Source organism: Saccopteryx leptura, chromosome X, assembly GCF_036850995.1.
Source record: "Saccopteryx leptura isolate mSacLep1 chromosome X, mSacLep1_pri_phased_curated, whole genome shotgun sequence".
Classification (NCBI taxonomy): domain Eukaryota; kingdom Metazoa; phylum Chordata; class Mammalia; order Chiroptera; family Emballonuridae; genus Saccopteryx; species Saccopteryx leptura.
The window spans coordinates 63,849,921-63,873,887 of NC_089516.1; the positions used below are offsets into that span (position 1 = coordinate 63,849,921).

The 23,967-nt window shown below is 38.2% G+C and overlaps 2 protein-coding genes across 2 annotated transcripts in view; one reads left to right on the top strand and one right to left on the bottom strand.

The window, feature by feature from the left end:
• The window catches only part of CHIC1 (cysteine rich hydrophobic domain 1), a 71,715-nt gene that overhangs the window by 39,800 nt on the left and 7,948 nt on the right, over positions 1 to 23,967 (bottom strand). The window contains exon 2 of the mRNA XM_066356189.1: positions 19,090 to 19,144. Within this exon, the coding sequence (XP_066212286.1) occupies positions 19,090 to 19,144 (55 nt within the window). The remainder of the gene's footprint in view (positions 1 to 19,089; positions 19,145 to 23,967) is intronic.
• Positions 14,329 to 14,673, top strand: LOC136386089 (transmembrane protein 60-like). Its single transcript, XM_066357417.1, has one exon. It carries the CDS (start codon positions 14,329 to 14,331, stop codon positions 14,671 to 14,673), a length of 345 nt encoding a protein of 114 aa, XP_066213514.1.

Here is a 23,967-nt window from a genome sequence, read left to right on the forward strand (position 1 = left end):
GACTGTTTGCAAATAAAAGCTACACTAACAAAAGACTGTAAGGTAACTACATTTAAGAACTGGTCTTAGTATTTAGTATAAAATGGGACTCAAGATTGCTGTAAATTTTGAAAATTGAAGGGTCATTATACAAATTTAGTATTTTTAATTACTACCTCCATTCCTGGAAGTGACAGCTTGTACAAGAGCATGAGAGGCTTAATTAGATTTATACTGAAAATTCTACAATTTCAAGATATACTAAAGATAGTCTGATTTCAGTGAAATCATATTTATGAATCAGAGAACTATTACTTTGATTTAGAAAGCTGTCAGACTGTAAAATTTAAGGGGAAAAATATTCAATATCCAGCTTTGCAAGCAAAACTTATGAAACTATTATGAAGAAGCTGCTATAAAATGAAATGTCGATTAGTATGTTTAGTATAAAAAGTATAGAGCTTTACAATTCTTCTAAGCAAAAATTAACAAGAATCAATTTATTACATTTTTGTCTTTTAATCAACACTACATAACATATACCTATTAGCAGATGTAAGAAGGATATATGGCCACAGAACTCAGCACTATCATGATTAAAACATTAAGTAATTATATATTAACTTTATTAGAATCATTCATGCCACCCAATAAGGTTAATTGCTCAACCCATAAATTTGGTTTTCTTCTTTTTTTTTTTTATTTACAGAGACAGAGAGAGAGAGTCAGAGAGATGGATAGATAGGGACAGATAGGAATGGAGAGAGATGAGAAGCATCAATCATTAGTTTTTTGTTGCGACACCTTACTTGTTCATTGATTGCTTTCTCATATGTGCCTTGACCCCGGGGCTACAGCAGACTGAGTAATGCCTTACTCAAGCCAGTGACCTTGGGTCCAAGCTGGTGAGCTTTGCTCAAACCAGATGAGCCCGTGCTCAAGCTGGCGACCTCAGGGTCTCAAACCTGGGTCCTTCGCATCCCAGTCCAACACTCTATCCACTGCGCCACCACTGGTCAGGCTGGTTTTCTTCTTAATATGTAAACTAACAACAGTTGTAAAATTATGAGGCCCAAAGCTGTATTTACATGAGGAAATTAAACCAATTTTGTTCTCCATCCAGTTAGCTGGCAATATGACCTAAAGACAGTGAGTAAAAAGAATCCCAATTAAATGACTAAATTTGCAAGGTAAATATAAAAATAAATTTAGAGAACCATGACTTATAACTAAAAATATTAAACAGTAACAGGCTAAACACATTAGCCTGAATAATTAGATCTGAATTATAATAACTTATTAGCTATAACAAATCCTAAGCAAATTCATTTAATATCTCTGAGTTTTAGTTTCCCAACTATATAAAATGAGAATAATAATCTTTGTTTATATACCTCACAGGGAATGAAAATTAGGCCTTAAAAAGGCCTCTTGACTATAATGTTTTGAAAAAGGAAGTCAGTGAATCATCTCTCTGGCTAGATTTGGAGAAAGAAAAGAAAAGCTCTTTTCCATGAAGTCTCAAACAGTTTTGCTACACATTTAATTATAAAGAAAAGAATAATCTACATTCTGAATTAAAATTCAATAATCTTCAGTTCTTCAATTCTTCAGAACAAAAGATGATTAATTTTTATTTTATTTTTATTTTAAAGCAATTTTTATAAGAGTTTGAATTTATTTGAACCAAACTGATGACATGCCAGGAAGCAAGATGTTACCCAAAGATTTTTTTTAAACAAGGTACCAAGTTGTTACCTTAAGATTTACCTCTCAAACAATGATATTCAACTTCTTTTCCTTAGAGAACCCTTGAGCAACTAAACAGAAATTAAATAATGAAAATATACCAACATATCTAGCTCTAATCTGTAATATAATATTATTTTCGCCTGACCAGGTGGTGGCACAGTGGCTAGAGCATTGGACTGGGACGCGGAGGACCTGGGTTTGGGACCCCGAGGTCTCCAGCTTGAGCGTGGGCTCATCTGGTGTGAGCAAGGCTCACAAGCTTGAGCCCAAGGTTGCTGGCTTGAGCAAGGAGTCACTCAGTCTGCTGTAGCCCCACGGTCAAGGCACATATGAGAAAGCAATCAATGAACAACTAAGGTGTCACAACGAAGAATTGATGTTTCTCATCTCTCTCCCTTCCTGTCTGTCCCTCTCTCTGACTCTCTCTTGTCTTACTCTCTCTGTCTCTGCCACAAAATAAAATAAAATAAAATAAAACAATACTATATTCACAGAGACGATTGTTATCACGATCCATTATAAAAAAATATCAATTCTTTATAAATTGTGTATCTAGAAACACTAACACATTTTAAAAACATGGCAAATTTTGACATAAACACATGTAAATCATAAAATTAAATCTTTCTGTTACCAGTGATGTTGGCTCTCAGTTCTTGAGTTTGTCAAAGAAAGAATTCAGATCCAAGAACTCTTGCAAAAGAGGAAGTTTATTTAGCATACAAAATGAATGTACACTCAAGGAGAAGATTTCAGTGGTCTCCTCAGAGAGCGGCCTTAGCCTTTTAGAAAGTCACAGAGGCAGAAGAAGTAAGCCAGTTAGTCAGTGCGGACTCATGAAATAAATTAGAAGCAAAAAGGGTCTTTGGTGACAAGTTCAAGGGGTTAGCCCAGTATGAGGTGCTGCTGCCTGTTGCTCCCCTGGTTGCAAGTGTCCTGGAAACCTTTAGATCTTAGAAGGAAGAAAGCAAAGATACATGAGGGGTGAAAGGGGAGAGGAAAGGCATGGGTGTGCTCCAGGGAGAGTATGTGCTAGGTCTTTTGTCTTAAGGGATTTTATCTGTTTTCTGAAGGTAGAAATTTTAGGAAAAGTCACAGGGGAGGGTCTCAACAGAACAGTTATCAACTTTTCAAGTGTCTTTTAATATGCTGATTCATCAAAATGGACATATAGTGTCAGAGTCCTGGTCTCTACTGATTGTTCAGCTACAGGGTAGAGGGTCACTGGTTATTTCATCTGGTCCTGATGTCAGCCATGGCATCATTTCTGGTTTTGCTGCTTTTCTGGGTCTGGAGCTGAACACACTGAGGCCTCGATGTTATCTCTACTTTGACCAAAACTGTCTCTGTGATCAACAGACTCAAGGCTTTGTTCCTAAGATTATTTGATGCTGATCAGATCCTTATTATCCTGGGAGCTTAATGCTAAAGGGAAGAGTGGATGGGCAAGGGAGGAAGCAGGAGAGTCAGGGCCAGTTTGAATCATCTATCTGTTTCCCCATTCCATTAGCCAAAAAATTTTCTTAGCTTCTTATTATCCTGCCTCATTTCCATTTACAAATTCAAGTGCTTGTAATTAGACTTTAAATTTTTGAACGCTGAGGTCACTGGTTCAAAACCCTGGATTTGGCCCTGGCCGGTTGGCTCAGCGGTAGAGCGTCGGCCTGGCGTGCGGGAGAACCGGGTTCAATTCCCGGCCAGGGCACAGAGGACAAGCGCCCATTTGCTTCTCCACCCCCCCCTCCTTCCTTTCTGTCTCTCTCTTCCCCTCCCGCAGCCAAGGCTCCATTGGAGCAAAGATGGCCCGGGCGCTGGGGATGGCTCCTTGGCCTCTGCCCCAGGCGCTAGAGTGGCTCTGGTCGCGGCAGAGTGACGCCCCGGAGGGGCAGAGCATCGCCCCCTGGTGGGCAGAGCGTCGCCCCTGGTGGGCGTGCCGGGTGGATCCTGGTCGGGCGCATGCGGGAGTCTGTCTGACTGTCTCTCCCCGTTTCCAGCTTCAGAAAAATACAAAAAAAACCAAACAAAACAAACAAAAACAAAACAAAAAAACCCCCTGGACTTGCCTGGTCAAGGCACATATGGGAATTGATGCTTCTTGCTCTCCCCCTTTCTCTCTCTCTCTCTCTCCTCTCTAAAATGAATAAATTAAAAAAATAAAATAAAATAAAACTTTTTTATTTAAAAAAGTAAATTTTTTATGTAAGGTATATAAAATTTGTTTTAAAGTTTGTCTTTTACTACTTACTTCTGGAAATGAATTAAAACAATTTTTAAAATGTGATGATTTTCCTTCTTTACTGCCAATACGTTTCCCTTTTAACACTTACTAGTCTCAATTTGTACTCTATTACCATAGACAAATTAAAAAAAACTAGAATATTTACGTTACTAAAAGTGAGAATTCAGATTTTTAAAAAAATTAATATAGTTGGCATACTATATATTAGTTTCAGGTATACAACATAGTAAGAATCATAAAACAGAGATAAAGGTATAAGAAATGAGAACTGGTTAACTATTAATTTTAAATAATGTGAAAAAAGTGTTTAGTTAACTGTGTAGAATCAGAGTTAATAAAATATTACTCCTTTATTTCCATATAATTATCTCTAGTAATGAATGTTACATGGATATTCTTTACTTCCTAGCCAAGCAGTGGGATGTAAAGTAACATTTAATTCTTTTTGACATTCTTAGAAAGAAAAATAAAGCCACATTATAAAGGTGGAGAAAGGGTCATGATATTTTATAACAACATACAAAAAACAAACAGAAGAAAATTTAAGCAAAACCCAGCAGGACTGATTTGCCTCCTTCAATCATGGAGACACAACCTTATCAATCACTTGTCATACTGGATTACAAAAGTAAAGGTTGATTTTAGTTTATGATTCCCAACACTGCACACTAATCTTCCCGTAACACCACTTAATTGTTTCTTTTTTCTTTTTTTTTTTAGGGAGAAAGAGAGACAGAGAGGGAGAAAGAGACAGAGAGAGAGAAGGGGGGAGGAGCTGGAAGCATCAACTCCCATATGTGCCTTGACCAGGCAAGCCCAGGGTTTCGAACCGGCGACCTCAGCATTTCCAGGTTGACGCTTTATCCACTGCGCCAGCACAGGTCAGGCATCACTTAATTGTTTCCAGCTGAGGATCAGAAGCTTTTATTTCTTTTCTAAAATTCCAAGGATCTTTCATTTTCCAGAGAATAGAATCTGTGTGTATACACCTTTCTGGTATGTCCTAAGGTGACAGGACTTATCTTTAGTAAAAGGATGGGAACAATGTTTTCTGCACTTAATCTAAAAATTATCTTTTAATTTATATTTGAAGCATTAATACATAACAAACACAGAATCAATATTGAGCCATAGAACTTGTCATAATGTTTTTTGGGTTTTCAGAATGCACTCTATTGCAATTTTGCTTAGTTGAGGCATAAAAGCTATTTATAATCCCATTCATGCTGAAAGACAGATTTTGTAAAAGGTAAAATTATTTTTTTACTTTAGCTATTGCATTTTTCAATTTTTACACAAAGGCTGCTAAATTCACGATTCAGACTTTTTTCTTTTAGTTTTTTTTTCCTGGTTTATGTAAATTCTTCTTACTTCTTCCTTCCAGTTATCAGAGAAGCATTTTTTTATTTTTCTAAAGCTGGAAACGGGAGAGACAGTCAGACAGACTCCCGCATGCGCTGACTGGGATCCACCCGGCACGCCCACCAGGGAGCGACGCTGTGCCCACCAGGGGGCGATGCTCCGCCGCGACCAGAGCCACTCCAGTGCCTGGGGCAGAGGCCAAGGAGCCATCCCCAGCGCCCGGGCCATCTTTGCTCCAATGGAGCCTCACTGCGGGAGGGGAAGAGACAGAGAGGAAGGAGAGGGGGAGGGGTGGAGAAGGAGATGGGCGCTTCTCTTGTGTGCCCTGGCCGGAAATCGAACCCGGGACCCCTGCACGCCAGGCCAACGCTTCACCACTGAGCCAACTGGCCAGGGCAGAGAAGCATTTTGATAATCCAAAATAACCTATACAAATGAAACAGTGCCTACTGGAGAAAAAAATAATCTCATTAAAGATAAAATGAATAAAGCTAATGCTACTACCATATGATAAAAAAAAAATAAGACTTTCAGAATTCTTTTCGGTGTGTTTTCTCCTTTTTTAAAAATTACCAAACAGTAAACCAAGAAAAGCATCACATTATCATTTGTATCAATTTAAATAATGCAAACTAGAATAAAATATCTAATCATTATGGTATGTGCTAAAAAAATGTTCACTTGAAAAAACGATGTCTTTAAGAGCAACTCATGTCTACATCATTTAAGTTGTGTGCAAGCATACTAAAACAGCTTGAAATTCTTACTTCTCTAGTTTAAAAAAAACTACTTTTGGGCTGGTGGAGTTTTTAGTTTTAGAAGGCTTGGAGAGAAATAAAGAGGTGTAAAAAATATTCTGAATTCCTTGAGTACATACAATAGGCTTATTTCAAATATGGATAATTCTTATGCTTCGAACTCTTTTCTATGACACACATTTTTCAATTATTCGTTTTTCTAGAATTTCTTGAATTTGTAATTCAAATTAAAAAACTAAACCAGTAATAAAAGCTGGATGTAACTGCCCAGAAAACACATGCAAATAGCACCAAAGGAAACATAAAGAACAAATTTTCCATTGAAAATGGTTTAGGCCTGTGATGGCACAGTGGATACAGCACTGATCTGGAATGCTGAGGTCACCAGTTCAAAACCCTAGTCTTGCTGGGTCAAGGCACATACTACAGGCTATCAATGAAAATGTTTGAAGCCCTGGCCGGTTGGCTCAGTGGTAGAGCGTCAGCCTGGCGTGCAGAAGTCCCGGGTTTGATTCCCGGCCAGGGCACACAGGAGAAGCACCCATCTGCTTCTCCCCCCCTCCTTCCTCTCTGTCTCTCTCTTCCCCTCCCGCAGTGAGGCTCCATTGGAGCAAAGATGGCCCGGGCGCTGGGGAAGGCTCCTTGGCCTCTGCCCCAGGCGCTGGAGTGGCTCTGGTCGCAACAGAGCGATGCCCCGGAGGGGCAGAGCATCGCCCCCTGGTGGGCAGAGCGTCGCCCCCTGGTGGGCGTGCCGGGTGGATCTCCGTCGGCGCATGCGGGAGTCTGTCTGACTGTCTCTCCCCGTTTCCAGCTTCAGAAATAAAAACAAAACAAAACAAAAAGAAAATGTTTTAATTCAAATTCTCTTTAATTTGCTATCTTCCCACAAACACACTATTCAAGAGATCTTTTTCATACCAATTTCTTGAATCTGAAGAACACATTTATGATTAATTCATATGAAACAAGTCTAACTCTGACTGCTGCTTCAATTAAAAAAATTTTATTTATTGATTTTACAAAGAGAAGAAGGAAGGGAAAGAGAAAGAGAGAAAGGAACATGGATCTGTTCCTGTATGTGCCCAGATAGGGAATTGAACCAGCAACTTCCGTGCTTTGGGACGATGCTTTAACCAACTAAGCCATCTGGCTAGGGCTGAACTGCTGGTTCAATATTCTAAGTGATCAGGATAAGAAAGTAGAACATACTAGAGAGTAAGGCCAAAATCTCACACCAAAGGGCTCTCTGTATTCCTAAAAAGTTATATGGCCACATATTTTCAATGTTAATTAGCCTTGGACTATTACTATCTGCTTATTATTATATGGAATGATTTGTCATTATACACCAAGAGAGACATAAAAGGTCCAAAACCAAGAAGACAAATTATTAGTGGGACCGGAGGATAACCATTACTCAGATGAAGAATGTAAAACTAGCAATAACAATTAAAAAATGAAAGCTGGTGAATAAATTAAACTGGATAAACAATTAGGATGAAACTGAGATACACTAAGTACAATGGTCAACAGCAACCACAAACTTCATTGGGAAACTAATAAGTATATGACAATATGCTCTTTTATTTGATCTTTACAACATTAGTTAAATACTAACATCATCATTTCTATTTTTCATATAATAACTGAGGCTCAGCAAAGTAACTTGCCTAAGGCTACAAAGCCAGCAAGTGACAGACTTTGTATTCCAACCCAGATATGGCTTCAAAGTTTGTTAAATAACTCTATACTGTCTCAAGTGAGTTCCCATTTTTCAGGGGGAAATGAACTCCTCAAAATATAAGGCACCTTTTAGGATTAAATTAAATAGAATTTATATTATAATTTTAGTGGTAATCCCTGAAAAAAGAAATAGCCTTGCTGCTTTCTTTTTCTGATGCCCCTATCCCCAAATGAGGCTGGGGAGATTGGGAATAAGACAAAAATGAACAGAGTAAACAGTTGAAAATTTATCATGACAAAAAGGAGCCACTATTAATAGTATTTTATTCCATTTTCAAAAAGTTTAGAATGAGAGGACAAATTAAAAGTATATTAAGGTTTAGCAAAAGGAAAAGAAGGTTGGGGAACTGGGACAGAGAAGAGGGTAAAGGGGGGATAAATAGTGATGGAAGAAGACTTAACTTTGGGCGTTCAACACACAATACAATATACAGATGATGTATTATAGAATTGCATACTTGAAACCTATGTAATTTAAAAAACCAATGTCACCTTAATGAATTCAACACAATTTTTTTTTGTATGAGAGACAGAGACAGAGACATACAGAGAGAGGGACAAATAGGAACAGACAGACAGGAAGGGAGAGAGATGAGAAGCATCAGTTCTTCATTGCAGCTCCTTAGTTGTTCATTGATTGCTTTCTCATATGTGCCTTGATGGGGGGGTGCCGGGGTCCAGCCCCGGGGGGGATCCAGGGGTCCCACAGGAGGAGACGGCGTCGGCGAAATCGAGTGAGAGAGCCGAATTCTTTTCTTTCTCTTTATTCTCTGGTTAGCATTTACTGCCAGGCATCTCTGCTCAATGCTAGTATAGCTTCTTTTTTATACACACATACTGAGTTACAATTACATGGTGTTAATCATTGCTTCTGTTTCACTATGTTTACATGTTTCCGGATAACAGTTAATTTATATCTATAAATTACAAACCAGGTAGCAAATCATTCAAAGTATAAAATAACTTGAATAGTGATAACAACATTGGTAAAAGCTTTTAAGGTATTAGTACTAATAGTTAACTAACTTTACTGCTGTTGTGAGTTAAGGGCAGAGAGAGATTAGCAGATGAGATTATTAAGGACTAACAATGGACCACCGTTTGCTCAGGTAAATGGCTTTGAGTTTAAGCAGTGTCCTACTTTTTCTCACAAGATTCTAAAAGGCTTGCCTATAAAGAAATTGACATAACATTAAGAGTAGCTTTCACCCAAAGATATACAGAGTGTACTTGCAAGATAGCCTAGTAGCAACATAAGACATTAATTGTTATTACTTCTATGAATTCCCCTACATTTTTCTCATTATCAAAAAATCTTGGAAAGTATTTACTCATGAGAACATCTCACTGAGAAAGTCCAATAACTGCCTTTAGTCAAAAGACAATTCTCTTAGTAAAACATTATTTTCTTGCGGACTGTGCTCTCATTCTAGGCCACACAATGGGCCATTCTACTATACCTTACCTAAGATACTATTGTCTAGTCAAATATTACTTATTTATTATATTTAAACACTAGTTAAGTTCTGACTCTATTCTTCTCAGAGTGTACCACTATCTGCAGATTAAATAAGCAAGAAGAAAGGAATGTTTCTTTACTCTATCACATGAAAAGGCTAGGGAGGAAAAATGTTGAATTAAGTGAAGGCTGAAAGGTGCTCTGTGCACAGCCACTGCCTCCTACCCATTCACAAGTCACAATCTATTCTTTCTAACATGATTAAGAAGGAATTCTCCTACAAACTTAACCCTTTACGAAGGATATCATAGCCAGCCTCTTATGTCTATAAGCCCAGCTCAAGGGGCTTACAGGCTTTTCTGTGGAACTCACACCCTCTGTCTCATTTCCAAAGAAATCACTACAAATCTACAGGAAAAGCACGGTACTATTATCCCTGTGCCATAATTAATAGCACACACCCAGAAAAGGGGGGATATAAGGCCAGATTAATTCAAAAAGTCAAAGGGAGAAGTATCATTGTGCCTTTCCTTTGCGGTGACTTTGTCACCCCGCAGCCATTGGTCTTCTCTGCTATGACTTTGTCAATCATCAGTTTTTAATCTTCTTCTGCTGTGACCTTGTCAGCCAGCAGTTGTGGGTCTTCTCCTGCTGTGACCTTGTCAGCCAGCAGTTGTGGGTCTTCTCCTGCTGTGACCTTGTCAGCCAGCAGTTGTTGATCGGCTCCCGACGGGGGGGGGGGGCTCTAGCAAAGCCACTGACCCCTTGCTCAAGCCAGCAACCTTGGGCTTCAAGCCAGTGATCTTTAGGCTCAAGCCAGTGACCATGGGATCATGTCTATGATCCCATGCTTAAGCTGGTGACCCTGTGTTGAAGCCAGCGACTTTGGTATTTCAATCTAGGACCTCACTATCCCAGGTCGATGGTCTATCCACTGCTCCACCACCTGGTCAGGCTCAATCAAGAATTTAAAAAGTAAATTAAGATTTGAATAGGCAATATAGTTACATGGTTGAAAAAACTCCAATGTATTCAGAAAATGATCTCATTCTTACCCTTGCCTCCATCCATCTCATTCATCTTTTCCTATGAACCTAATCACGTGTATCCTTCTAGAATTACTTCATATATTTTAATGTGCCTATTTCTCTCCTTTATTATAGACTATACACACTAATTTGAACTTTGCTTTTTTCAATTACAATATGAGAAATATTAACACTAAAACAGCATATTAAAGCCCTTTAGAGAATGAAATGATTTTAAAACATGACCAAAATCTATACTGACAAACAGCATTATCTAGTACAGGGGTCGGGAACCTATGGCTTGTGAGCCAGATGTGGCTCTTTTGATGGCCGCATCTGGCTCGCAGACAAATCTTTAATAAAAAAACAATAACGTTAAAAACATAAAACATTCTCATGTATTACAATCCATTCATTTCCTACCTCTCATGTTCATGGTTGTGGGTGCCTGGAGCCAACTACAGCTGTCCTCTGGGACAGCACTAAATTTTTATTGGCTAATGCGTAACGTACACAGGCCGTTGTATGACTCTCACAGAATTACATTTTAAAATATGTGGCATTTATGGCTCTCTCAGCCAAAAAGGTTCCCAACCCCTGATCTAGTAGTTAAAATAAAGAGAATAATATTAAATTACAGGTTTCAAAATATAAAAAGTTAATTTCTTTTAACCCTAACTCAACATTTCAGGTACTAAGTACTCAGTTCTTAACCACTTGGAAATTATTGAGTGTTTTGTAATATAATGGCTTTTCTCTTTCTTTGCTGTATTTTCTCAAGTTAACAAAAATGTATAAATATCCTTTTGCCTTACTCAGAGCCTTTTCCTTTGGGCCAAGAAGTCAGCATTACTGTTGTAAGAGGATTTTATCATTTTAAAACCTGAGAAGTCTCTGACTATTGAATCCCCGTGCTAGAAGAAACTACTGAATATAGAGAAACCAGGGAACAGAAAAAGACAGCAATTTATTGCAGTGAGTCCAATTTTAGAAACTCTATCTAAACAGTAGAAAAATAACCAAAAATTTGATGTTTTTGATGTGTAACAAAATCAGACAGGACAGTTTAAAAAAGAGTGATACAAAGTTAAATAGTGATAACTCTATTCACTGTAAAACATCAGAAACTAAACGTTGCCTGCACCCACTTGGAGCCAGAGGTTCTTTGTGCACTCAAGCATACAGTGAGATGCATGGTGCACTGACAGAGTGAACACGGGCAGAGTGATGGTAGCCAGGCTCCAGTTGAGGCTGTTGCTTCTGGTGCTGCTCTTCCTACCAATGCAGATTTACTCAAATCAAACAACTGCTGTATCCCTTTTTCAGTAACCCCTCCCATAATACCTTGACTGCCCCAAGTCCAGCAAATGCCACCACTACGGCAAGTGGTGGTACTCTGCAGCCAACAGCCAGTCTCTTCGTGATCTTGTTCTCTCTTCTACAACTCTAGTGTTAAGTGATTTGGGCCAAGAAACATCTATATTTTCCCATTTCTAAACCCAATCCAAATGGCATCTAGGCAGCCAATGTGACAAAGAAAAAACAGGTTTTCATTGAATCTGCTAACTCCAAAACTAATTTTATTATTGTCGGGAGCCGATCAACAACTGCTGGCTGACAAGGTCACAGCAGGAGAAGACCCACAACTGCTGGCTGACAAGGTCACAGCAGGAGAAGATCCACAACTGCTGGCTGACAAGGTCACAGCAGAAGAAGATCAAAAACTGCTGATTGACAAAGTCACAGCAGAGAAGACCAATGGCTGCGGGTTGACGAAGTCACCCAAAGGAGAGACACAATGATACTTCCCCCTTTGACTTTTTGAATTAATCTGGCCTTATATCCCCCCTTTTCTGGGTGTGTGCTATTATTTGTGGCACAGGGATAATAGTACCGTGCTTTCCCTGTAGATTCGTAGTGATTTCTTTGGAAATGAGACAGAGGGTGTGAGTTCCACAGAAAAGCCTGTAAGCCCCTTGAGCTGGGCTTATAGACATAAGAGGCTGGCTATGATATCCCTCGTAAAGGGTTAAGTTTGTAGGAGAATTCCTTCTTAATCATGTTAGAAAGAATAGATTGTGACTTGTGAATGGGTAGGAGGCAGTGGCTGTGCACAGAGCACCTTTCAGCCTTCACTTAATTCAACATTTTTCCTCCCTAGCCTTTTCATGTGATAGAGTAAAGAAACATTCCTTTCTTCTTGCTTATTTAATCTGCAGATAGTGGTACACTCTGAGAAGAATAGAGTTAGAACTTAACTAGTGTTTAAATATAATAAATAAGTAATATTTGACTAGACAATAGTATCTTAGGTAAGGTATAGTAGAATGGCCCATTGTGTGGCCTAGAATGAGAGCGCAGTCAGCAAGAAAAGAATGTTTTACTAAGAGAATTGTCTTTTGACTAAAGGCAATTGCTAGGCTTTCTCAATGAAATGTTCTCATGAGATTTATATACTTTCCAAAATTCTTTGATAATGAGAAAAATGTAGGGGAATCCATAGAAGTAATAACAGTTAATGTCTTATGTTGCTACTAGGCTATCTTGCAAGTGCACTCTGTATATCTTTGCGTGAAAGCTATTGTTAATGTTATGTCAATTTCTTTATAGGCAAGCCTTTTAGAATATTGTGAGAAAAAGTAGGACACTGCATAAACTCAAAGCCATTTACCTAAGCAAGTGGTGGTCCATTGTTAGTCCTTAATGATTTCATCTGCTAATCTCTCTCTGCCCCTTAACTCACAACAGCAGTAAAGTTAGTTAACTATTAGTACTAATACTTTAAAAGCTTTTACCGATGTTGTTATCGCTATTCAAGTTATTTTGTACTTTGAATGATTTGCTACCTGGTTTGTAATTTATAGATATAAATTAACTGTTATCTGGAAACATGTAAACATAGTGAAACAGAAGCAATGATTAACACCATGTAATTGTAACTCAGTATGTGTGTACAAAAAAGAAGCTATACTAGCATTGAGCAGAGATGCCTGGCAGTAAATGCTAACCAGAGAATAAAGAGAAAGAAAAGAATTCGGCTCTCTTACTCGATTTTGCTGACACCGTCTCCTCCTGTGGGACCCCTGGATCCCCCCCGGGGCTGGACCCCGGCATATTATCACAGAAAATATTGAGAATCCTAACTTTGATGGGTTTGAAGAGCATGTGCAGGGTTTGACTGGATGATGAAAGCCAATATTAAATCTGCTGGAGTTTCATACACAAGATGAAGAGACACATCCAAAATTGGTTCAGAGATAACTTCCTTAACTATGGCTTGAGAAGTATAGCCACACCCTGACCAGGCAGTGGCGCAGTGGATAGGGCATTGGCCTAGGATGCAGAGGACCCAGGTTCAAAACCCCGAGGTTGCCGGCTTGAGTGCAGGCTCATCTAGCTTGAACGAGGTTTATCTGTCTTGAGCCCAAGTTCGCTGGCTTGAGCAAGGAGTCACTAGTTCTACTGTAGCCCCCCACTCAGGGCACATATATGAAGCAATCAATGAACTAAGGTGCTGCAACAAAGAGTTGATGCTTCTCATCTCTCTCCTTTCCTGTCTGTCCCTATATGTTCCTATCTCTGTTTCTCTCACACACATACTCAAGAAAAGAAGTATGGGAGGCGGAACTGAGACCTTTTTCTTGATTATCATGTGTCGGGTTCCAGATTTAATGGGGGGAAAAGTGTGTAATAGGCCAAGGATCCAAAATGGCGAATTCCCTGATCTTCGCGCTCCTCTCCACTCACCAGCCAGTGGCTCTGCCAGGTGAGTCTAGGGATCGGACGAACTGACATCCTTTACCGGCCTCCGGAAACCTGGGTGGGCTGCGCCGCCACCACCCTCCCCGCCCCCACCCATTTACACTCCCAGCCCCAAAAGCACGGAAACCTGTTCAGCACCCGGCTTCTGTGTGCGCTGTGGATCCTGTCGTGTAAGAACAGCGTTCAACTCCAGAAGGGTGTATTTCACATTTTTCGACGCTGCAGCAGCCTCTTTAAACTGTTTAAATGAGAATGTCCTTGGCTCAGAGAGTACTACTCACCTGGCTTTTCACATTACTCTTCTTGATCATGTTGGTGTTGAAATTGGATGAGAAAGCATCTTGGAACTGGTTTCTCATATTTATTCCAGTCTGGATATTTGATACTATACTTCTGGTCATGCTAACTGTGAAAATGGCTAGGCGATATAAGTCGGGCTTTGACTCTCAACATGGATCACACAATATTAAAAAAACAACAACTTGGTACCTCATTGCAATGTTACTTAAATTAGCCTTCTGCCTTGCACTCTGTGCTAAACTGGAACAGTTTACTATCATGAATCTGTCCTATGTCTTCATTCCTTTGTGAACCTTACTGGCTGGGGCTTTGATAGAGCTTGGCTATAATGTCTTTTTCGTGAGAGACTGACTTCTAAGGACATAATTTTATTTTATTGCTGTTCAACAAGCTGTCATTAAAGTGTTCTGAATTTTTGCAAGATTGAAGAATACCAGGAAACTGAGAAAAATACCAAATGTAGTTTTATACTGCTTCCATAAAATAGTCTTGGTGAATTATGGGCTTCAGTCAACCAAAAGCTTAATTATTCAATATTTGAGTTATTAATATCTTTATTATCCTTATTTAAATAAAGTTTGTTTTGGAAAAATATCTAAAAATATCTAAAGAAAAGAAAAGAAGTATGGACACATGAAAAAAGGAATATATTTTATCTAAAGATAAAAGATGGTATTTGGAACAGAGTCAGTTTTCATTTGGTTCACTAAAGCTATGAGACGATAAAACAAGTAATGCAAAAAGCTTCCATGATTCTATTTATATGTACATTAGAAGGAATGTCCAGCTGTTTCTGTAAATCCTCAATGTTTTGCATCACAATACTAATTAATTTAATGCCCATATAAGTCTTGGTAAAGTTTTACATTGTTAAACTATCACTGTTCTCTTGGAAACAGAACTCTTTTCTCTGAGGTTTTCGATTTGACATAGCATTTGAATTTTTGTGTAGTAATTGATATGTGCCAGAGCAATTAGGGATTAGAATCTACCCCAAATCCAAGCAGAATGAATGAATTCTGCTTATAAACTTATCACCTGCTCCTATTCAACAAGAGTGCCAGATTCATTTAAACCAATTCCAAAAAGTAGAAGAACACTGACCTCAACTAATTTCAAAATGATTTTTATTTCTGCATATTGAATACCTTTTACAATTTAAAGATGATTTGTTTTGAAGCTAAAAATGACAAATCTTAAACATCAAAAGGTAATTATGGCCCTGGCCGGTTGGCTCAGCGGTAGAGCGTCGGCCTGGTGTGCGGGGGACCCAGGGTTCGATTCCCGGCCAGGGCACACAGGAGAAGCGCCCATTTGATTCTCCACCCCCACCCCCTCCTTCCTCTCTGTCTCTCTCTTCCCCTCCTGCAGCCAAGGCTCCATTGGAGCAAGGATGGCCCGGGTGTGCTGGGGATGGCTCCTTGGCCTCTGCCCTAGGCGCTAGAGTGGCTCTGGTCGCGGCAGAGCATCGCCCCCTGGTGGGCAGAGCATCGCCCCTGGTGGGCGTGCCGGGTGGATCCCGGTGGGGCGCATGCGGGAGTCTGTCTGACTGTCTCTCCCCATTTCCAGCTTCAGAAAAATACAAAAAAAAAAAAAAAAAAAAAGGTAATTATGTGAAGGAGCCAAAACTGTAAATAAAGTATTTGGGAGTAAAGACTGGAAGCTTACTTACATTAAATTCGGAAAAACTTTTATATATATATTTTTGTATTTTTCTGAAGCTGGAAACAGGGAGGCAGTCAGACAGACTCCTGCATGCACCCAACCGGGATCCACCTGGCATGCCCACCAGGGGGCGATGCTCTGCCCATCTGGGGCGTCTCTCTGCTGCAATCAGAGCCATTCTAGCGCCTGAGGCAGAGGCCACAGAGCCATCCTCAGCGCCCAGGCAAACCTTGCTCCAATGGAGCCTTGGCTGCGGGAGGGGAAGAGAGAGACAGAGAGGAAGGAGAGGGGGAGGGGTGGAGAAGCAGATGGGCGCTTCTCCTGTGTGCCCTGGCCGGGAATTGAACCTGGGACTCCCGCACGCCAGGCTGACGCTCCACCACTGAGCCAACTGGCCAGGGCCATAATTTTTTTTAAGGTGAGAGGAGGGGAGGTAGTGATGCAGACTCCTGTATGCACCCCAACTGGGATACACCCAGCAACCCCAGTGAGAATCCAGTACTGCGGTATTTTTAGCACCTGAGTTGCTGAGCTGCTGGGATCAACTGAGCTATCCTCAGGGTCTGGTCCACACTCTAATCCAGGCATAGCCAACATACAACCCGCGGGCTGGATCCAGCCCGCTAAATGAGTTGGCGGACCGTGATTAAATTTTTAATATTCTCTGCTACTTTAAAATCTCAGCTACTCAGAAGCGGAAGCATCTTTGATTATTGGAAATCGAGATATTTAAGAAGATAGTGATACGCGGAATTCTAATCTAGTGTTAACTTCCAATAATTGGTCAAATGGATTCACGATACTTCTTTATTTTTTAAAAAAATTCCATTATAAAGATTTACAACTTTTGTACTCGTCTGTACTCGATATGAACTGTTTGACATTTAGAGGCGATGTGAAGCCCACAATTCTTTTAGGTGGAGTTTGCCAGTGCACACTCAAGGTCAAACAAATCGTTATTTTTGTGGTCAAGTGTGCTGAATCAAGTGGCATTGTAGCATAGACAATAGCTGCAGTTGATAACTGAAAACGTGTCCAGGCTGTTTGTGAAATTAAATAATTGTTTTATTTGCGGTATAACCCCTTCAAGTTCATTCTATTAATTTTGTTTCGATCGATTGTGATACAGTTTGAATATATATACGGTATGTAATTATATTTTTATTAAAATATATTTTTATTGGCCTGACCTGTGGTGGCGCAATGGATAAAGCGTCGACCTGGAAATGCTGAGGTCGCCGGTTCGAAACCCTGGGCTTGCCTGGTCAAGGCACATATGGGAGTTGATGCTTCCAGCTCCTCCCCCCTTCTGTCTCTCTGTCCTCTCTCTCTCTTTCTCTGTCTCTCCCTCTCCTCTCTAAAATGAATAAATAAAAAATATATTTTTATTAAAATAATATTGTATATTAAAAATTTTTACTCACTTACATTTATTCATAAACAAATTACATAATAAAATTTTATTTACTTAAATGAATCATTTTTGTATTTAACATTTTTTAATTTTAATATTTCGTCCAGCCAGTGAAAAATGTTTTCTTTCTAATCTGGCCCAGGAGCAAAAACTGTTGGCCACGCCTGCTCTAACCAATCAAGCCACTGGCTGTGGGAGGGAAAGGAGAGAAAAGGAGAGGAAGAGGGGGAGAAACAGATGGTCACTTCTCTTCTGTGCCCTGACCAGGAATTGAGCCCTTGACATCCACATGCCAGGCCGACACTCCATCCACCAAGCCATCAGCCAGAGCCTCCACTCCTTTCTATACATACTTAAACAACAACAACAACAACAACTATGAATCAGCCACGTTTGGAACACTTCCTCTTATTGGTCAATATTTTTAGATAGCTAGATCATGATCTTAAACCTAATATGGGGTTGATTCTGGAAAGTAAATCTTTTAGCAACTTCCTTGATGCACAAAAACTTTTTTTTTCCCCACAGAGTCAGAGAGAGGGATAGACAGGAACAGACAGACAGGAATGGGGAGAGACAAGAAGCACCAATCATCAGTTTTTCGTTGTGACACCTTAGTTGTTCATTGATTGCTCTCTCATATGTGCCTTGACCGCGGGCCTTCAGCAGACTGAGTAACCTCTTGCTCGAGCCAGCGACCTTGGGTCCAAGCTGGTGAGCTCTTGCTCAAACCAGATGAGCCCGCTCTCAAGCTGATGACCTCGGGGTCTTGAACCTGGGTCTTCCGCATCCCAGTCCAAAGCTCTATCCACTGCACCACCACTGAGTCAGGCCAAAAACTTTTTTGTTTTATTTTTAAAGTCTTATTTAATGATTTTAGCGAGTGAGGAAGGGAGAGACAGGAACATTGAGCTGCTCCTTCATATATCCTGACCGGAGCTTGAACCAGCAACCCCTGAGCTTCAGAATGATGCTCTCACCATCTGAACTATTAGGCCAGGGCCACAGAAACCTTTTTAAAAATAGACACTTACTAAAGTCTTTAGTTCACATGGTCACACACAGATGCTAAGATGTTCCAGTATATAATATGACCACAGTACTCTTGATAACCAAAGTACTTCCCCCCCCCCATTCTTAGAAACCTACCGTACCTAGGAACATCATATTCAACAGATCTCAAGTTACTGTGTGTGAATGAACATTCCTTTTGTTTTGTATCTAAATGTTATGCATCTATTTTGGACTATATAGTGTTTAACTTCTCATGTTATGGAATTGATTCGCATTGAACAGAAACTGTAAATAAAATGAAATGGCTGAAAGGGCATAAAATAGAAACATTGGAAATTACTGACCTAAATGAAAACAGTTATAGCTACCAGTGCTGAGAAAAACAACAAAACTGTAAAAACTGAATAAATAAGTGAATAATGGCTGGCATTACTGGACAATGAACAAAATAACTGGTCATAAGCATGGCCTTCAACTAACAAGAAGACCTTTAAGTACCCTGGGTTCTTGTTATTAGATTTCATTACCAGTGAGTCAAACATTTGTCATTACATTAAATAAGCCATAAAACAATGTTTTTAGAATTGAAAAGTTCCAAGCAAACTTTCACTTACCTTCCCTGTTAGAACTGAGGGAAATTCAGTGTCAAACTTGTTGCTCAAGCCAAACCTTAAAGACAAAGACAGAACAAAATATATTCCACCCAGCACATTTAAATCTCTCCCATAAAAAAGTTACAAAGCCATGCATTTTTCTTTGATGTTGTGATTTTAAAATGTGTCCTACAAACAATTTTATGATATTCATAGAAATAAATCTTTGACTATTAATCTAAATTAATATGAGAAAATAACTAAATCCATGGGATTAAAAAAACCAATTAAAGAAACAATAATAAAGACCTGGAAATTTAATTTTTGACTGAAATGTTTCTTTTAAAACCTATTTTAGTTGTTAATTGTTGGGACTGGCTGATGGGTAGTATGTGAGAGTAAATTTTACTATTGTTCTTATTTTTGTGTATATATGAAAAATTTCCTAATAAAAATGAATTAAACCTTTGGAAACATAGAGTTTGACAATTTATAATCAGTTACTATACAGAAACTCAAAGGATGTTGTTTTTGAATGGCTTTAATGTATATGTTCAACCGATTTTAAGAAAACAGATCCCAGCCTTGAAAGCTCTCCAAGTACGTTTAGTGAAATCTGTACTAGGAAGTCAAAATAAATTTTATGAGCCTTTGTTCAACTACTTGTTGATTTCAGAAGGCATAACAAAGTTCACTTCTAGCATGTTAGATAATGTATCATAGTGACTACAATTTTATGTTAGTGATTGATGGGTTGTAAGCAAAAAGGAAAAAATACTAAAATTTATTGAGAACCTTTTCTGAGGTAGGCAATAATAGTAACAGTTATCAGTAACTATGGACTTACCATGAGCTAGATACTGTGCTAGGCAAATACATTACTACTTCTATAATTTAGAATTCTGCAAGAGAGGTATTGTTATCCTGGATTTTTTTAAGACTTTATATATTCATTTTAGAGAGGAGAGAAGGAGGAGAGAGAGAGAGAGAGAGAGAGAGAGAGAGAGAGAAAGAGAAGAGGGGAGGAGCAGGAAGCATCAACTCCCATATGTGCCTTGACCAGACAAGCCCAGGGTTTTGAACTGGCGACCTCAGCATTCCAGGTCGACGCTTTATCCACTGTGCCACCACAGGTCAGGCATTATCCTGGTTTTATAGATAAAGAAGCTGACACTGAAAAATTAAAAAAAAAAAAGATTAAATGACTTGCCTACAGTTACGTAACTAGTGAGGGGTGAACCTAAATTCAAATGCCAATCTTTAACTTCTTTTTCTCTTTATTAAGCTCCTGGAAAACAGAAACTGCTGTTTATTAATTTTGTTATATTCCATAATGCTTAGTAGCAGTAGCATAATGGAATCTTGTATGTGTTTAATAAAAGCTTGTTGAATAACAACTTACTATATTGTTTGAGTTAAATGATTTATGGCAGTTTGGTTTTAGGGGCACTTTAAAGACATTAAGAATCCAATGTCCTATTAAAACTCTATGTAGGAATAGTATATTCTCTTTGTATTATTAAGGTAATAGTTTCTTTTCAAGGATACAAGCCAGTCTTAAACACAAAGACTATATTTAGCACCTAGTAGCAAAGCACATATCTGTGCATAAATATACTATACCTGTACATTTAAGATGTATTTTACAACAAATTCTTTTTTTTAATTTTTTTTAAAGATTTTATTTATCCATTTTTATTAGAGAAAGAGAGAGAGAGAGAGAGAGGAAAGAGATAGAGAGAACAGGGGGGGGAGCAGGAAGCATCAACTCCCATATGTGCCTTGACCAGGCAAGCCCAGGGTTTTGAACCGGCAACCTCAGCATTCCAGGTTGACGCTTTATCCACTGCGCCACCACAGGTCAGGCACAACAAATTCTATATATCAAAATAGTTGAGCAAATTGATTAGCAATTGAAAACGGAACTTAATTTTATTAGAAAAAGTACTTCATTACTTCTCCAGGTGTCAGTACAACATGTAACGAGAACAAAATATTCTCACAATAATATTCTCTTTAAATTTATACATAGATACAGGAGCATAGCCAAACTTAAAAACAAGATACCCTATGTGTGAATTTTTATAACAACTTTTATATGCTGTTTGAGAAACTGACATTCTAGTATTAAATATGTATTTGTAATTATGTACTAACTCAGCAATCAATTATAACATGATAAAAGTTAATAGAGGAAGAAACATTTCATTTAAATTGTGTTTAGCTAAATAGTGACTTTATTATTGGTCAAAAAGATGTAATTTAATTTATTATTCCACAAAGAGTAAATTCATATTGTGGAATACAAACAGGTTTCATTTTAGAAAGTAGACATGATACATTTTAAAGTAGAACTCTATTTCCATATCTTGTCTAAATATTTTTTAGATGCAAGGTCAATAACATTTTCTTACCTCCACTAGATTGCTATCATTTTAATTTTCCTCAGCTGCCATTCTTTTAGTAGGTATCAAATATGTACAGGATATAGACAGATATATACTAAAAAATGTGGGGCTATTTCTGTTATTTTAAAACTTCTTAGGAATAGTATATTGTTATTCTCTTTGTATTTATCACAAGACAGATGAATCTTTCTTTCCACTATTTCCATTTCCTTAATATACCCTCATTCTTATTTCTTAGCTTTTTGCAATTTGAGTTTTAATGCCATCACTTTACTGAAAACAACCTCTTACTTAGTAATTTTTTGAAGAACAAGTTCATCTTGTCTTATTTATTGCCAAATTCAATGTCTTTTTCTCAGAACCTTTCCCCTTGATTTTGCATCCTGACACTGTTGATCACACACGCTCCTTAACACTTTTCCAATCTTTCACTTTCTTCAAATATGCTTGTTTTCCCCCAAAATTTAGCTTTTAGTCATCTGCTTCTCTTTCTAAGGGAGTTAGAACAATTTATCTATATTTAATAGCTTTAAAAATTACTTCTATGTTGATGACTATCAAATCTGTATCTTTAGTTTTATATTTTTTTACATGTTCTAGTCCTTTATCTCTAATTACATCCTGAAAATTTTCATTTGGATATAGTTATAAAATAATAATACCAGAAATCAAATATGTCTAAAATTAAATGTCTTTCATTGGAGACTGGATGCCTTTTTCAAATTCCTAATCTTTATCAATGGAACACTGACTCTCTTTAACCTAGACTTTGTTATCGTTTTTTGTGTACCTTCCTTCTACTTTTTTTTTTAGGTTGCTTATATTCAGGTAGTTCCAAATGGTTATTTGTTCCTTTGAAATCATCTTCACAATGATTCCTTTCTTTCCAGTGTCACTGCTATGCTGGTTCTCATCTTTGCTCATGTAGTTCCTCTTGCTTCCTCTGTCTAGTTTAAATCTAATGAAGATTTCAAAGCTCAAGTTAAATTCCAATGCCTTGAATGCTCAAGCCTTTATGGATCCTTCTTTTCTCTGAATACTCACAGCCACTTCTAATATGCACTATACAATTCAACAGTTAATAACTTAAATTTTATTTTCTGCTGTTCCACATCAATCTCTTCAAGGTATTTTTCCTGTTAGTTTCATAAAGTAAGGCCTGTACTTTGTTTTTCTGTGTTCTTTGCAATGCTTGGCCCAATGTTCAAGTTTGCAAAAAATATTTGCTATATTCACATTACTAATTTTCTACTCTAGTATAAAGAAGGATTGAATTTTCCTAAAACATAAAGATTATATTAGAAATGATAAGGAAAGTATCATTTTATTTCTTAAAGTACTCTTGTATGGCCTACATACATACATCTATGTCAAAAATGTATACAGATAGGTAAATAAGCAAAATATACTTTTATAATTTTGGCTAAAGGGCAGTATCAGTCCTCTTCTTGCCTCCTAGGGATTTCTTCCTTAACTTTCTCTATTAGAGACTCAGCACTTAAAAAGACTACTTAACTCAAATAACCTTAAGCATATTTCACTTAGTAGCCAGTAAAAAATGTTGAAATGGATGCTGCTGAAGAAAATTATCAACTGTTTCATAAACAAACCATTAAGTTAGGAACTTTGAGTCCACAGAGGTTTGACAAGCTCATTTACCCATTACTCATTAGTGATAGACATTAGCCAAGATGTGAGGTTCTTCAATATTACACAGGTACTTGTGAACTGCTCATGCTATCATTTTATTGGCTTCATTAAATATACAGGCTATTATGCTTTTGAGGTAAACCCAGCTTGTGGTTCCTAATGATTGTATTTTATTTGTCAAATGTCTTCAATGTTCCAAATTTTAATTTCTTAGACAGTTCTTTAGAGTAAAGGAAATTAAGGCAAAGAAGGAAGGGTTCTCTTAGATGTTCTTCCCTCCTTTCCTTCACTATAACCTTCACTGGTTTTAATCCTTTTGAAAATGGCTATACATCAGCCTTTGAAAACCTTGCAGAAATTAAAGTTCATGTGTTTAGGTTGTTAAAGAAAACAAATATCAAAGTGTAGTAAAATTCTGTCCACTAGAAATATGATTTAACTAGAAAACTATGCACTAATAGTAACACTGATTTTGAAGCATGTGCACTGAACTTTATTTACTATATACAAAAGAAAAGAAAAATCTATGCCATACAATTCAAAGAGATTTTCAAAAACATATTGTTAAATCTCTTTGTTATGTCATATGGAAACAATCATGTCTTGCCACACTGTATAATGGCAAGTGTTACTATAACTTCTGTATTTTTTTTTCAGTGAGAGAAGAGGAGGCAGAGACAGACTCCCGCATGCACCCTGACCAGGATCCACCTGGCAAGCCCATTAGGGAGTGATGCTCTGCCCATCTGGGGTGCTGCTCCATTGCTCAGCAACTGAGCTTTTCCTAGCACCTGAGGCAGAGGCCATGGAACCATCCTCAGTGCCTGGGGCCAACTGGCTT